The following is a 15,965-nucleotide window of genomic DNA, read 5'->3' as shown; positions in this document are numbered from 1 at the left end:
GAGATTTCCGATCTGATGCGCAGATGGGTTTGACTCCTGCACTGATTTACTGGGTTGAGTTACCAGCTGGGAAGAACCCTGACTTGTTTTCAGTCGGGGAAAAAGCAGTATTATTGTTCTGCGGAGGTGAAATTCCTCTTCCACCCGGTTCTGCCATTCAACTCTCCCAGTGGGCTGGATGACAGCCGCTCTTTATAATATGTTTGCCAACAAACTGAGCTCTCTGAAAACTTGCCCATTAGAATTAGCAATTTAATGGGGTTTTCATTTCTCTTAGATTCTCAGGGCAACAATGGGTAAGAGCTAAGAGTGGGTGGAAAAGCCTTGATATGCAGTCTTTCAATCGGATAATCAGGTGACCTCGGGATTTCTAGGCCATTAGATACCAGACGGTTGTACATAGCCCCAGAAGCATTAGATTTCTCAGCTAAAACAAACTTGGCTTCATTAAGTGTAGCAGTAGATGCATATATAAAGTCCTAATGCCCCCTGTGGACTTTGATCATAAAAATATAATTATGTGTCTTAAGCAGATGTAGCCATTGTCGAAGTTACTCACGAGTGCCAGAGGTCAGATTTAAGTTTCAAAGCTTTAGTTGCATGGATGGTATTCTTAAGGGTGACATCAGGTGGAAATGGAATTTAGGACCATAGTGTGACCAAAAGGATGCTGTAACATGCACCTACAACTTTCAGTAGTTGTCCCTTTCCACACCCTACCAAGTGACGAAATAGAGTGCTTTCTCTGCTTCTCCTCTCCTCCCTCTTTGTTCCCAGCTCCTTGTCCTGGGTGAATTGATTAAAGCAGGCCAACGTGGCAGAGTCTGCCCATTATTCCTTCTTGTCAATCAATCAAAAATCAACTGATTTTTGAGTGCTCACTGTGTGCAAAGAACTGTACAAAACATTTGGGAAAGTGCAATATATAATAGAGTTAATAGACTTGATCCTTGCCCACAAGGAACTTACAGTCTACTTATCCCCAGAACGACTCCTTCTAGTATAGACCCTTTCCTCTTTGAGAAAGGCTTTGTAGTGCTGCTACTCCAAAAAGCAGGTCACATTTCTGCATTTGGCATCCAAATAGGTCAGTGACTCTGAACATTCCTTTGTGGAACAAGTTGTTTTCCAGACTCCAAAATGAATGAATTGTGCTACGGCTTGTTTCATTACAGCCAAGCAGGCAGTATTAAAAGTGTTCTTGTTAGAACAAGCAGCATCAAAATCTTAAGTCTGTAGGAAAAAAGAGACCCATCGAATCATAAGCGCATTTGTTTCGTTTTTTAAAGGCAGGAGAAAAGTGGGAGGAGACAGAGCTACCGTGCATTTGGTAATGTTGTGGGACCATGTAAATGTAGATCCCTCTGCAGCCCGAATCTCTCTCTTGCAGGACTGTAGCATTCCAGAAATTGAACTTTGCCCACCGGCTGACCCAGGATGCAGTCCCATCCGCATTCAACATGCTGTTCCCAATTTAGGAGAACTGGATTCCCCAAGTCCCGTGTCCTTCATCGTGAAGTCTGGCGTGTAAGTCTGGCTTGGCCATCGAAGTGATGAGTATATATGAAAGTAGGGGGGAGCAGGAAATTTAGCCCAGTTAAGAAGTGACCCAGACATTTCTCGAAACCTAACAGGTGGGCTTTTGTGGGTCACTTGAAAGAGCCAATTAAGTAAGGAGTTGCACATTGTCTCACTTCCTCCAGTGCTGGGGTCCGTTGGCACCCATGGCTTAGGGCCTTGGTTTCTGGAGGAAGGAGCATCCTTTTTCATCCAGGAAACTTGGCAGCAAAGGTAGCATCTGCTCGGGAGAGGTCCCCAGTCCCGTTCTTAAAGGGTAATTCCTCTGGGTGGGAAATGTGGGCAGTGCACTCCATGTGAATTGTGGGAAGCTTTTTTGTTCTGTGGAACGCGTGTTTTGAGTGAAGCCCGTTATAGAACCAGTTTAATTATTAGGTGAAAGTGCCATCAAATTGAAAGGTCTTTAGCCCCTCAGAATTATAATCAAGGAGCAAGGTTTAATGAACAATCAGTGAAGATATTTCTTAGGTCCAAACTAATTTCATTTTAACTTGGTGGGATTCTTGTCATTTTTTCAGTATTCTCTTGCCTCTAGGAGAACCAAGATTAGAGTCTCAGCATTTGTGCTCTATTAATCTCCCATTTTTTCATCATATTTTAGTTGGCTCGCGTATCCAGATATTCATTTCAAAGGGGAAGTGATAGTTTTGGAAGAAGGCCAGGAGCTCTCTCAGACTTCTGCAACAGATGTGAAATCATTGAGTCCCCTTAAAATGGTGAGGAAATGGCATTAATCTGGTGACCTCCAAAATCCACGACCCTTCTGTCAAAGCCCTCCTGCAGTCTCCCCACCTTCTCAAACTAATCCTAATTCTGCCTTCATTTGTTCTTCCAACCTCCATAAGATGAGCAAGTTCCCTTCCCAACCTTGGACCCAGATAGATATCCTTGCAGCAGGTTGCACCCGGTGGTGTAAATATTTATTTGCTCTTGCTCTAGCTTCATCTTTTCTTAATGTCTGTTTCGATGATTGAACTGTGAGCAGGCTCAGGACCACGTGGCCTAGTTTAAAACCACTTGGAAGGCAGGGGTTGAATCTCTTTAACTTTGATTAACATCTAGCCCAGCTGCTGTTGCCCATAAGGATGCTTAATAAAGAGCCATCGATATATTTATATCATATAAATATGCATATTTATATGCCTTATACTTTAGGGACAGAATGACTGAAACTGAGCCATCCTATCCGCTAAATATTACTAGGCATAGAGACTATGGCTGATATTTCTCTTGTAAATCACACATCGCCGAGGTGCAGTTGAATGATTAATAGACAAGATCGACTATGGGGACTCCCTTTTGCACTGGACTACAATGTAATGCAGTAAATATAATGTCAGTCATAGGGCCCAGGGTGGATCCTGGGATAAAGTGCAGATAAAGAGAAGGGACTGTTTTCATGTATTTTTTTTCCAGTGGTAGAACCGTCATTTTCAGGGTCAGATATGTTTATAATCAAAGGCAAATTATTGATCATATTTCAGCAATTGTCTTTTAACATTTTGTTCATTTTTTTGGAAATAGATTTGGACTAATAAGGTTAATATGTATGAAATGTTGAGTAAAACCTGTATTGAAGGTCACACACAAGGGAGAGATACCCGGACAGGCCAACAAACTCCTTATTAGCCCACTTGAGCTCTAACGCTAGGGCAGCCACACAGGGAAGGAAGCTTCAGTCTCCTCTGTGGCCTGGCAATGTTCACAAAATTGGGAGGTGATGGATGGAGACAGTTATTAGCAAGTTACCCAAAATACATTTGGAGAAGCAACATGGGCTAGTGGAATGAGCACAGGCTTGGGAGTCACCTTGCTCTGCCACTTCCCTACTGTTGGACCTTAAACAAGTCACTTAACTTTTCTGCCTCAGTTTCCTCATCTGTAAAATAGGGACTAAATACATCCTCTCATTCCTGTTTAGACTGTGAACACCGTGTGGAACGGGGCTATGACCACCCAATTATCTTGTACCTATTCCAGTGCTTAGTGCATTGCTTTGCACATAGCATTAAAGAAATTCCACACTTTTATTAAGACCTCTTCTTGAGAAATTGTCCACATGTGGGTGTTTAGTACATCGTCTAATTCAGATTTCCCCGTCATGCAATACTTTACTTTTGTGAAATGTACTTTAATGATAAAGATATATTAGCCAAGCACAATGCTAAGCATTGGAGTAGATACAAGATAATCAGATTGGACACAGACCCTGTCAACAAGGGGCTCAGAATTTGAGAGAACCAGTATCTTATCTCCATTTTGCAGAAGAGGAAACTGAGGCACAGGCAAGTAGTGGAGCTGGGACGAGAACCTAGGTGTCCTGTCGCCTAGTCCAGTGTTGGAGTAGATTTTGAGTCTTACTTTCTCTGCCTTCAGCCTTCACTCTCCCCATCTGTACCTAGTAATGGATGTCCCCTTCTCAAACTCTACCAATTTTATGAGTCTTTGATGCTTCCCTGGGGGCAAAATATCTTAAGTAGTATCCACGCATTACAAGGTAGAATCACAGTCAGCACTTCCTGAGCTTTTGATGTCACTATTCCATTCTGTGTAGCATAAGCGAGTCTGTAAATGTTTTTTGGAAATGCCTCCAGGGCTGTATTTATTGAGTGCTTACTGTGTGCAGAACACTGTCTTCTAGACCGTAAGCTCATTGTGGGCAGGAAACATGTCACCCATGCTGTTACACTGTTATATTGTACTCTCCCAAGTGCTTAGTACAGTGCTGTACACACAGTAAGTGCTCAATAAGTGATTGATTGTTTACTTAAGCACTTGGAAGAGTACAATAAAACAGAGTTGATGGACACATTCCCTGCCCACAATGAGTTTACCATCTAGATGGGGAGGCAGACATTAATAAAATAAATTATGGATAGGTGTATAAGTTCTTTGGAGCTGAGGGAGGAGTGAATAAAGGGTGCAAATCCAAGTGCAAGGGCAACACAGAAGGATGTAGGAGAAGAATAAATGAGGGCTTAGATGAATCTGTTGATGTAAATCAGAAAGAAATGAGCCCCGTTGAGATTTGAAGAGTAGTATCTAATCATTTCAGATTACTTTCCAATTTAGCCATGACATTCCTCCCCATTTATTGCTCTAGGATTTTTCCATAGTTGTGTGTGTGTGTATATACATGTATGTATTTGAGTATGCATTATATATGCGTGACTATGTTTCTTTTTTAAATCTTAGGGAGGATTGAAGGTGGAAATGCCAATGAACCTAAAGGTAAGGACTAAACTTGTCATCCTTCTAAGAGTGTGTTTCCAGAGTTTTCTTCAGGATTGCTGCCTTTCAGAGGGTTCAAGAAGGGCTAGTAAAAATTAGGGCAGGAGGAAGGAAACAGGTCCTTCTTGGAGATTACAGAGGAAGGAGTACTAGATGGGGGCAACTAGGGATGAATACTTTCACCATCGGTTGACTGAGTGTTTAAGGAACTTGGTTCATCAAGGTGGATGAGCCCATTATAGAGGTATGAAGGTGAAGAGGCCATTAGCCCATAAGGCTGCAAGACCTTCCACCTTTCTTTTATTTTTGCTGTTCACAATAGCCAGGAAGAGAGGAAGGAACCACTGTTCCTTTCCAAAAATCAGAGAGCAAATCCTCTCGGGGAAGTACACAAGTTGACCCTATCAGAGCTCAGAAGTGGTTTTCCAGACTAATAGCTACTTTACCCTTCAGCCCATCTGGCTTGTAGGTTTTATCTTTCAGAGTTGTTTGCTTTTGTAAATTAAATGTTGCCCAAACAAAACGCAGTGAGGAGGCTGTACATGCTTCCTCACAAGAAGAGTTCATCCCGTCATTATTATTATTCGCATTAGTCCAAAATGTCCACAGATATTATCCATATGTTTAAAAGGTAGAAGGGTGCCGCTTTATGGTTTAGAAAATCAGCACTGCTTGTCCACTGCCCATGTAGGTTTGCTTAGAATTCCAGCCCCTTTGTTCATCTGTGGTAAAACACAGAACTTGGCACACTCTGGATGCTTGGTAAGTGATAAACAGCAGCCGCAGCATATTTGGTTATTCTGTGCCGACATCTCTGCCATAACCATTCACCCCACAGTAAAAAAACTGGAATAAGCCTTTAGGGTGTACGGTTTACTTTGACAGAGATAATGGCAAGCTTGGCTAAATAGGAGGTTAATGACGTTGTAGAAATTGGAACTTTGGACTTTTCCTCTGTCCTTAACACGACTAGTAAAATGCTGACTTGATAGTCTTGGTTTTCTCAATCAGCTTAATCAATGATTGGTGTTTATTGAGTGCTTACCATGTGCGAAACACTGTACTAAGCACTTGGGAGAGTATCAAGATGGTTTAGCCATTCCTCAACCAAATGATCTCTTAAAGGTCCTCCTTGTTCAGTTCTGTGATTCAAATAATATTTTGAGGTATTTTTTGGGAATACCTAGGCAGTAACTAAGCCCGCAGATCTAAAATAAATACTTGAAAGACACTGGGTGTTTTTTCAGCTCTTCCCTTAATATGTAGGGGGACATGGTTTGCTGTATTTCCTTTCTAAAACATACATGTACATCAATAATCTGTTTTAAAATCCTGTTCCCCAGGTGGTGGTGTATGATAACACCCATTTCCAAGGACGGGCCAAGGAGTTTACCGAGCACATAGACTCAGTGCCAGCTCTGTTCCAAAACGATGGGGATTTCCACGGAATTGGATCTGTTCATGTTATTGGTGGAGTGTGAGTGTTCTGATTTCTTTATTGCCTCATCGCGGTGTGAAACATTGCTTACAAGTGCAAACAAATTTGTTAATGGTCTTGACATATCTGTTCAGATCCCAATGAACCTTTCTCTCTCTTTGGGGGCAGGGTTAGTTTGTAAAATACGTATTCTTATTGTAAGGGCATCGTCAACTATTAGAGGTTCAGGAAAAGTTTTCAAGGGAAAATTTTCAAATGTGTATCGAGAAAAAATCTGAAACAATGCTTCCGCCATCTAGACAATACATTATCCCACAGTGCATAGATAGGCAAGAAAGTAAATGGACAGGATGACTTTTGGAAGGTTAACAGAGTTTGGTAATAGTAAGACACCAAGTTTCGCATCGAGTTGAATGTCTGTAAAGCTGTGAGGTATCCAATCTGTTTAGGAGACGTTGACCTACTCCAGACGACCCACACTACTTCTTGAGCTTTTGTGTCTCCCGGAGCCCAAATTCAAAATGGCAAGCCAATGTTACCAACAGCGAGATTTGGGAACAGTCTATCCAGCAGTGTTGAGATAACCTAGCTACACTGAGAAAGTCATCTAAAGCTGCTTTGTGCTGAACTGAAAGGGGGAACCCATTGCAGCATTCATAACGGCAGGCAGCAACCTGGACTGCATCTGCCCTTCGTGTGGGTTTGGAAAGATCAGTTTCCCTAGAAGCAGCCTCGAAAATAGAGATTGACTTTGGGGGTATATGCCTTAACATGGCAAGTATCTTATCTTTAAGACTGTACATTGGGGATGAGAGAGTTAGTAGGGCATCGACCTTTCAGCCACCCCTCCATGTGTGGTTCATAGTTCACCATGAGATGTATCATCCCTGTAAATGAAGAACAGATATAAATTAGTATAGGGTAGGGTTTACATCACAAGTGAATTTGAAACTGCTGCTACACGGAAAAAAATTAAATTGCTTGTCCAAGATTGCACAGGAGATTAAAGGCAAAGTTAAGACTAGAACTCGGAATCTCTGACTCTCTAAATCTGATTAAACCTTATGTAGTCTTCAGAGTGCATATTGTGTATAAAATAACCGCAGAACCAAACAGTATGTCTTTCAGATGGAAGGGTCAAATGTCACTGTACTTAGGCTAAAAATTAAAATGATTCCACCATCAACAGAATGTATTATGTTTCTACTTTGAGCACTGAGGCACTCTACTAGACTTTAACTGGAAGGAGTTCCCAAAGACTAACATATGGCCCATACCTCCAAGGAACTTTCAATTTAATGGGAAAAGAAAAGGTGAACCAACATGAAGAGTTGAGAATACAATTAGATAAAAGAAGAAAAGCCTAGAAAACACATATGTGTAAGAGTGCAGAGATTGCATATTGTATTTAGAGATGACAGGCAGTAGTCCTAACTTGGATAAACAAGTACTTATTTTTGGTTTTTTAAATGTATGGTGTGAGTAATTTTCACATACACAAATTCACACACACACACATTTTAGACACATTCTGTTTCCCAACTCATTTTTCTGTGGGAGATTCATACTGGATTACCAAGCAGCTGAATCCATTTAAAACAATTTTTTTTCCACCTTAAAACTTTCTGCTAATCTTCAGTGCTGTCTGCTAAACACTTATTTTCATTCAGTTTATACAGCTGATGAATAAATCGCAAGAAAAATTATGTAAAGTGTACACAGTGACGTATAAAGGTCTGGTGTTTATTTTTTGAAGATAATAATGACAGGTCTTTAATGAAGGTATCCCCAAAAAGACCCTGCAGTAAGATGAGCAAATGACTGCATTCTCTGATTTAAGACTTTTGCTATCTATTTCTGCCTTTGCTAAACACACGAAGGAATCAAATGCTGATCAGTTCTCCTCAGTCCCTATTTTAGGAAAGTCATTTAAAGTGTGCTAGATGCTCTGTCTCATTTTTTAAAAAAGTGTCTTTTTCACAATATCTTAGATGGATTTAAAAAAAATTACTATTGAAAGAAGACTTTGTGTGTTTCTTAATATTTGTAGAATGTTTCAGTTAATAATAGTGATGGTATTCAATAAGCACTATGTACCAATTATTATAAGGTTCTGTACTGTACTTTACAGGATAATCAGATCAGACTCAGTCCCTGCCCCACTCAGAGCCCACAGTCTAAGTAGGAGGGAGAACGGATATTGAATCCCCATTTTACAGATGAGAAGACTGAGACACAGCAAAGTTAAAGGACTTGCCCAAGGTCACACAGCAGGGAAATGACAGAGCTGTGATTAAAACCAAGGTCCTCTGACTACCAAGTCTATGATCTTTCTGTTAAGTCACAGTAGTCTTCAGTTGTTTTGTGCACACTGTATATCAAAGGTCCTTTCAGGTTTAATGAGAATCAAGTTTGTAAATACTTTTGGGTGGGAAATGTTTGTTCTTCATGAAGCAGCATGGCCTAGTGGGAAGAGCGCAGGCTTGGGAGTCAGAGGACGTGGGTTCTAATCACGGCTCTGCCACTTGTCTGCTGTGTGGCCTTGGGCAAGTCACTTCACTTCGCTGTGCCTCAGTTACCTCATCCAGAAAATGGAGATTAAGACTGTGAGCCCCACGTGAGACAACTTGATTACCTTATATGTACTCCAGCGCTTGGAACAGTGCTTGGCACATAGTAAGCGCTTAACAAATACCATCATCATCATTAGTATTATTATGATTCCATATCACAGAGGTTGTTACTGTTGAACAGTCCAGCCTCTAATCTGTCAGTGCTCTTAGTTCCTTTTGAATTAGTAAAAGTGGCATAGTCTACAAGTTTTTGTAAACATTTTACTGTAAAATGGACTATATTCAATAAGAGATCATTTTTCATTAAATTTTGCAAAAGGTCTCAGAAATTATAAGTTCGTGGTATATAGTTTTTCAAGGCCCCCCACCACTGTTTTATATTATTACCAACTTCTAGTACAGTAGGAGCAACTATAAGATAGCCTACTTTCCCTTCAGTGACTCTCCTGGTGATCACGTTACCCTTCCCACTCCCTGCCTACCAGCCTTCACTATTCCACCCTCCTGCCCTCCCCTTAAGTGAATCTTCCCATCTGTCCCCCTCAACCCTTTTTGGCCTTTTAAGTAGTTTATCCATGATTCCCTCTCTTGTACCCTGCCTGTTGCCGCTTTTCAGTTTATTTTTGATAAAACCATTTTGCTACTGCTGAAGTCAGAGTCAAGCCTGCTGTCGTACCACCATACCGAGAGCCCTGCAGGCAGGTGTTCAGTCAGTGCCACTGGTGATTGGTTGGATGCCACTTAGATGGGTTGAGAGTCAGGGCAAGCACTGTCCAAAAAACAGGAGTAATGCCTGCTCATGTTAGTTTGATGCTAACAATTACTCTTGTGCCTGCAGATTTCGTCTGGGAAATTCTTTTTTAAAAAGGGCTTTCCCTTTCTGTAGAGCCCAAACGTCTAAAGACGAGTAACTGCTTGTAGGGCTCACTTTTGGGATGGGAATTTTCTTTGGTGTTTGTGTTTTTTCCATTGTCTCCCATTAAGCTAACTGGACTCCGAGGGTGTTGAAGCGTTGAGGTATCAGATCGTGCCGCAAGCATTTATTGCAATTATACAATTAACCTATTGTTAGGAGAAGCCTCACGATGGTAAGGATTATTGACCCATGCAGAATGCTCCATCTGTCCTTTCTGTGAGCCTGAATGGAACAAGTGTGTCTTTGTTTCTGGAGTTAGGGATCTGCTACTCCCCATTAGATTGCATAAGGCGATTTTCTTTCTCATGCTCGATTGGCCACAGTTATTTTTTTTAATTGTTTGCTTTGTGTCATGTTTGCTGTAGGTGGGTTGCCTACGAAAAAGAACGCTATAAAGGACGTCAGTTTCTCCTGGAAGAGGGGAAGTACCATGACACACGCACCTGGGGAACACTAAGCTGCTCTTTCTTGTCGTTCCGGTACCTTCAGGCTGTAAGTTGCATTGCTACCTCTATGTCTCCCCTCTCTCCTCTTGGCACCCTTCTCAGTATTTCATTGAAGTGTAAACAGTGATCCAGACAGGAGAGGGCAATAAGAAAAATAACTTTCACAAAGAAACTTTCTTCAAAAATGCTTCTATTGGGTTTTCATGTCCCTCATTTTAGGGGAAGGAATTATGTTAGAAACTGGGAAAGGCAGGCAATTGTGTTTCACAGAAGTGGTGGCTTTTCTGTCTTAAGAATTAATATTTTACACAGTCCCTGACCCCACCTTTAAAAGAGAGCTCCAGCTGCTAGAAGATAAACAGTTTGGGGTTGTTTTTTTGGGGGGTGGGGGAGATTCCCCTTTTCACCCAATCCATCAATTGTTGTGTTATTTTTGAATGGGGTATCCTCTGACCTATCCAGCTGTAGCTGCTATTGAGTACCTGGTGCTCTTTCTGGTGCAGCCATGTCATGCTCAGTGAGCTTTCCATAACCACTGTGGTGAATGATGTGCTTGTGGAAGCAGCTTGGCTTACTGGAGGGTGGGTCTGCCACTTGTCTTTCTTTGTGACCTTGGGCAAGTCACTTAAATTCTCTGTGCCTCAGTTTCCTCATCTATAAAATGGAGGTTCAATACCTGTTCTCCTCTTACTTAGATTGTGAGTTCTCCCACCCCTGGCCCCCACCATCTGGGACAGGGACCGTCTCTGACCCAATCAGTGTGTATCTACCCCCAGGGCTTGGCACATAGTAGTTGCTTAATAAATACTATAATTAATATATATGATTATATTTCACTTGAATGATTAGGTAGCCTCCATGGCATCCTTTGTGGTCCTCATCCTTGTTTTAGCATCTCATGAAACTCACCTAGAGCCTGGTCTGGCTAGAGATGAGTATGGTGATGACAAGTGCTATAGAGGTGATGAAACCTCATGGGCACTGGGATTGATGCCCAGCAAAGTGAATGTGCACAAAGGCTCCTGGTCATTTTCAGCTCTTTAAATACTCTCAAAATTGGGTGGCAGCCGCAGTAGGTCATGTGGCGGTGGGCTGCACTCCAGCCCTCTCAGATGTCAGCGAAATCAGGCGAGGCACGTTTCCCACAGCCTGTTTCTAAATTTAGTTAATTCTTGGAGATTTGCGTGCCTCCGTCCCCAGGAGTAGCAACCCCTAGGGAAAACTGGCAAGAATTAACTTAAAATTTATTAACAAGCCTCCAGGGGCAGGGCAAGAGCCTTCCCTTCTCCCCTCTTCGGTGTCCAGCCGTCCCCACCTGTAACTCGCCGATGCCGACGGCCTGCTGGGTGCCTCTCCGAGGACTGATTTGTTCAGGCCACATTCAAATGCCTTCTTAGGTGGCACCGGTTTCCCACTTCTCAGTACCAGCAGCTCAACGGCAACCATTTCTTAAACCCCATACCTTGTGTCGCACCATTCTGTGTCTGGGGAAGGCTCAGCAACGTTAAAGAAGAGGCACAGCTCCAGGCCCCAGTACAGGTGATGAGACCGGGCCAGGTTCTCATAGGAAACGGGAAGATATCATCTTGGAGTCAAGTGATCATAGATAAGGGATTTTGAGTACCTTCATCTATGTACCAGAGACCCTATTTTTCTATGGACTTGAAAAACAGCATGGATTTTCTTTCCAATTTGAACTTTCAGCCAGTAAAAGCAGCTGTAAATGATTCACTTTATCTGATTAAGAAAATTTTAAAGTAGTAACTCCAAAGACAGGATTCATCTGTTTCCCAAAGTACAAGGTCTTCTAGGCTTACACTTCGCAGACTTGCATCGACCTAGAGGATGGTTTGTCTTGAAGGGTGGGTTCCAGGGGTAGGACCACATTAGCAGTTATTGTCTGCCACTTTGGAGTCTCCAGAAGAAAGTCAAGAGCATCTTAACTGGAGTATTTCCTGCAGGTGTTAGTCGAGAGCTACCGTAACCTTTTGACAGGATTCGAACAATGATAGAGTAGTCAAGAATAGTTTGGTGTTCGCAGTCTTTCCGGATCAGTTTCAACTTTATTCCTTTGTTTATGTAAAAGGAAAAGCACTGTAAATGTCAACACCTTTGCAGGAAGAGCCAGCCTACGGGAGTATATTAAGAAACATAATGGAGGTTAAAATAAACACATTTTGATGGAAAGAAACCATCTTTGTCCTGAAAGTGAGCCAGGGACTTGCATTGGATAGGGATGGGAATAGCGATGGTGGATCGGAGGCTTCTTTGTATTACGGATGTTGGCTAGCCCCATACGGGTGTGTGAAAGTTCCCAACAGGTCCGGTCCAGCAGGACCGGTATCACCCCTCCCCTCCCAAGAACTTTCTCCACCCAGTTTTGAATGAATTAAGTTTGTTCCTACTCTATTTTACAAATAGTTTAAGGTGGGAAAGAACTGTAATTAAGGTTATTTAAGTGTCAGGCGAGTGCTTGCTTCACTGAAGCTTAGCAAGGGAACAGTGCGTTAGATTCCAGAAATAACCACGAGGTTTCTTTTTTTTTTCCTCCTTTAAAGACAACCGTGCTTGTTAAAGGAGTTGATATTCACCCAGCATGTGCGGATACGGTGGCCTCAGATTAACTGTGTCAGCACATACCTAATTTTTGAAATTCATTCACAAAAATGGCAGATTTATTTAAAATGATTTCTCATCTGTAATGGAGCCTGTTTACTTCACCAAAAAAGTTGCTTCCTACTTCTCTATATCCTTATTCAATCGTATTTATTGAGCGCTTACTGTGTGCAGAGCACTGTACTAAGCGCTTGGGAAGTACAAGTTGGCAACATATAGAGACGGTCCCTACCTAACAACGGGCTCACAGTCTAGAAGGGGGGCTCACAGTCCTTAATTAAAAACACTGATAGCCTTTTGGAACAGAATTTTGGGTAACTCAGCTTTGGTTCCCAAACAGTTCAGTTGTTGGTTTGAGGTTTAGGAATTTATTTTCATTCATTCAGTCATATTTATTGAGCGCTTACTGTGTGCAGAGCACTGTACTAAGTGCTTGGGAAGTACAAGTTGGCAACATATAGAGACGGTCCCTACCTAAGAGTGGGCTCATTGTCTAGAAGGGGGAGACAGAGAACAAAGCAAAACATATTAACAAAATCAAGTAAATAGAATAAATATGTACAAATAAAATAGAGTAATAAATACGTACAAACATATATACAGGTGCTGTGGGGAGGGGAAGGAGGTAAGGCGGGGGGGGAGGGGGAGGCGGGGAGAGAGGATCATTTTCAGTTTGTTGTATTGTGGTTGTGTCTCCCAGAAAAATTAATGTTGATTTTATTTTTCTTTTCACCGAAGTCTTTTGCTTAGAGAAATTTTGCCTTTTTGTTATTCATTATAAGACTCTCAAGCTATACTGATTGAGTTACATCTTGTACCAAGCAACATATCTGTCCTCAAAAGTATAAAACCGGTGGGTAGCAACTGAGTCTGAAGGAAAGATTTCTTCATGAATAGGTGGCAGGAAATTACCCCAGCACCTGGCAGAGGGATTCATGTGAGACATTGTTTATCTCCTGTTTCTCTGTTTGGATACTCAGTCCTCATTCATTCATTCAGTCGTATTTAGTACAGTGCTAAGCGCTTAGTACAGTGCTCTGCACATAGTAAGCGCTCAGTAAATACGATTGATTGATTTATTGAGCTCTTACTGTGTGCAGAGCACTGTACAGAGAAGCAGCGTGGCTCAGTGGAACGAGAACGGGCTTGGGAGTCAGAGGTCATGGGTTCTAATCCCAGCTGTGCCACATGTCTGCCGTGTGACCTTGGGCAAGCCACTTAACTTCTCTGAGCCTCAGTTACCTCATCTGTAAAGTGGGGATTAAGACTGAGCCCACATGGGACAGCCTGATCACCTTGTATCCCCCAGCGCTTAGAACAGTGCTAAGCACATAGTAAGAGCTTAACAAATGCTATCATTATTATTATTATTATTATTACTAAGCACTTGGGAAGTACAAATCGGCAACATTCATTGTCGTATTTATTGAGCGCTTACTGTGTGCAGAGCACTGTACTAAGCGCTTGGGAAGTACAATTTGGCAACATATTGAGACGGTCCCTAATCAACAGTGGGCTCACAGTCTAGAAGTAATAAATATGTACAAATATATACAAGTGCTGTGGGGAGGGGAAGGAGGTAAGGCTTGGGGATGGGGAGGGGGAAGAAGGGGAGAGAAAGAAGGCCTCCTGGAGGAGGTGAGCTCTCCCACATGGGGCTCACAGTCTCAATCCCCATTTTACAGATGAGGGAACTGAGGCCCACAGAAGTGAAGTGACTTGCCCAAAGTCACACAGCTGACAGTTGGCGGAGCCGGGATTTGAACCCGTGACCTCTGACTCCAAAGCCCGTGCTCTTTCCACTGGCAACATATGACTACCAGATAGACAACAGTGCAAATCAATGCAAAACTTTTGGGAAAACCGTACTGAGAGGAAAGAAAACCCCCTTACGCTTCATTTAAAATTCAAACACTCGACAACCGAATGGGAGCGGAGCCATGCGTGCTGTGGTGAAAGGCCAGGCCGGAGGTAGATTCAGTGAGGGGCAGCAGCGGAGACGGGACGGCCTGGTTTGGGAGGGGAATTTTCCGATGTTCTGGCAGCCACGCTGTCGGCAGCCCCCAGTGGATGCGTGAAGGTCAAATGCCGGCCTTGTCCCTGTGGGGGAAGTGGTGATTTGTGCTGAGAGTAGAGCCGATGCAACCAAGCCGAGACAACTAAGCAAGCTGCTCCTGGGTCCAGAGGAGGAGGACGAGGATTAGGAGATGGAGAGAGGGCTGAGGGTAGAGTCTTTGGAAACAACCAAGCGCCTAGTACAATGCTCTGCACACAGTAAGTGCTCAATAATTACAGCTGAATGAACTAAGCATACTGCTCCTGTGTCCCAAGGAGGAGGAGTTTTCTGTACATACGCTGGAGTTTTTCTGAGTTGGGGCTTAGGATTCAGAAAGAAGGTATCTCCCAAGGGGCATTTGGACATTCTGGTCCCTCCGGGAAACTTTCTTTGTTTACTTTATCAGTTCTTTGTAATAATAATAATAATGATGATGATGGCATTTGTTAAGCGCTTACTATGTGCAAAGCACTGTTCTAAGCGCTGGGGTGGGGGATACAAGGTGATCAGGTTGTCCCACGTGGGGCTCACAGTCATCATCCCCATTTTGCAGATGAGGTAACTGAGGCTCCGGGAAGTTAAGTGACTTACCCAAGGTCACACAGCAGGCATGGGGCGGAGCCGGGACTCGAACCCATGACTTCTGACTCCAAAGCCCGTGCTCTTTCCACTGAGCCATGCTGCTTCTCATGCTGCTTCTTGTAGGCTGTAAGCTCCTCCTTTTAGACTGTGAGCCCACTGTTGGGTAGGGACTGTCTCTGTAGGTTGCCAACTTGTACTTCCCAAGCGCTTAGTACAGTGCTGTGCACACAGTAAGCGCTCAATAAATACGATTGATTGATTGATTCTGAGCAGGGAAGGTGACTGGGGCTTCTTCATTCCCAAGCATTTATTTCAGTGTGTGGCCCCTAGTGGGAGCTTAATAAATACCCTTACCATTACTGCCGGTAGTTGCATGAAATTAGATTTCTGATTTGTCCTCGAGTCATGATCCTGTGGGGAGCAAGCAAAGGCTGAGGCAGGAAGAGAGAAGGGAAGGAAAGGGAGAAGCAAAGGAGTGGTGTTCTCTCCAAAAGGGATGGCTTCTGAGCACATCAAAATCAATCAATCA

At 42.8% G+C, this 15,965-nt stretch overlaps 1 protein-coding gene across 1 annotated transcript in view; it reads left to right on the top strand.

Annotated features, from left to right (window-relative positions):
- The window catches only part of CRYBG3 (crystallin beta-gamma domain containing 3), a 100,289-nt gene that overhangs the window by 58,830 nt on the left and 25,494 nt on the right, over window positions 1-15,965 (top strand). Inside the window, exons 8-12 of the mRNA XM_038766203.1 lie at window positions 1,391-1,527; window positions 2,180-2,294; window positions 4,774-4,809; window positions 6,153-6,286; window positions 10,102-10,228. Coding sequence (XP_038622131.1) covers window positions 1,391-1,527; window positions 2,180-2,294; window positions 4,774-4,809; window positions 6,153-6,286; window positions 10,102-10,228 — 549 coding nt within the window. The remainder of the gene's footprint in view (window positions 1-1,390; window positions 1,528-2,179; window positions 2,295-4,773; window positions 4,810-6,152; window positions 6,287-10,101; window positions 10,229-15,965) is intronic.

This window comes from Tachyglossus aculeatus, chromosome 24 (assembly GCF_015852505.1).
Source record: "Tachyglossus aculeatus isolate mTacAcu1 chromosome 24, mTacAcu1.pri, whole genome shotgun sequence".
NCBI classification, from domain to species: Eukaryota; Metazoa; Chordata; class Mammalia; order Monotremata; family Tachyglossidae; genus Tachyglossus; species Tachyglossus aculeatus.
Note: the sequence above shows the minus strand (reverse complement) of the source record. Positions and strands in the feature narration are given on the sequence as shown.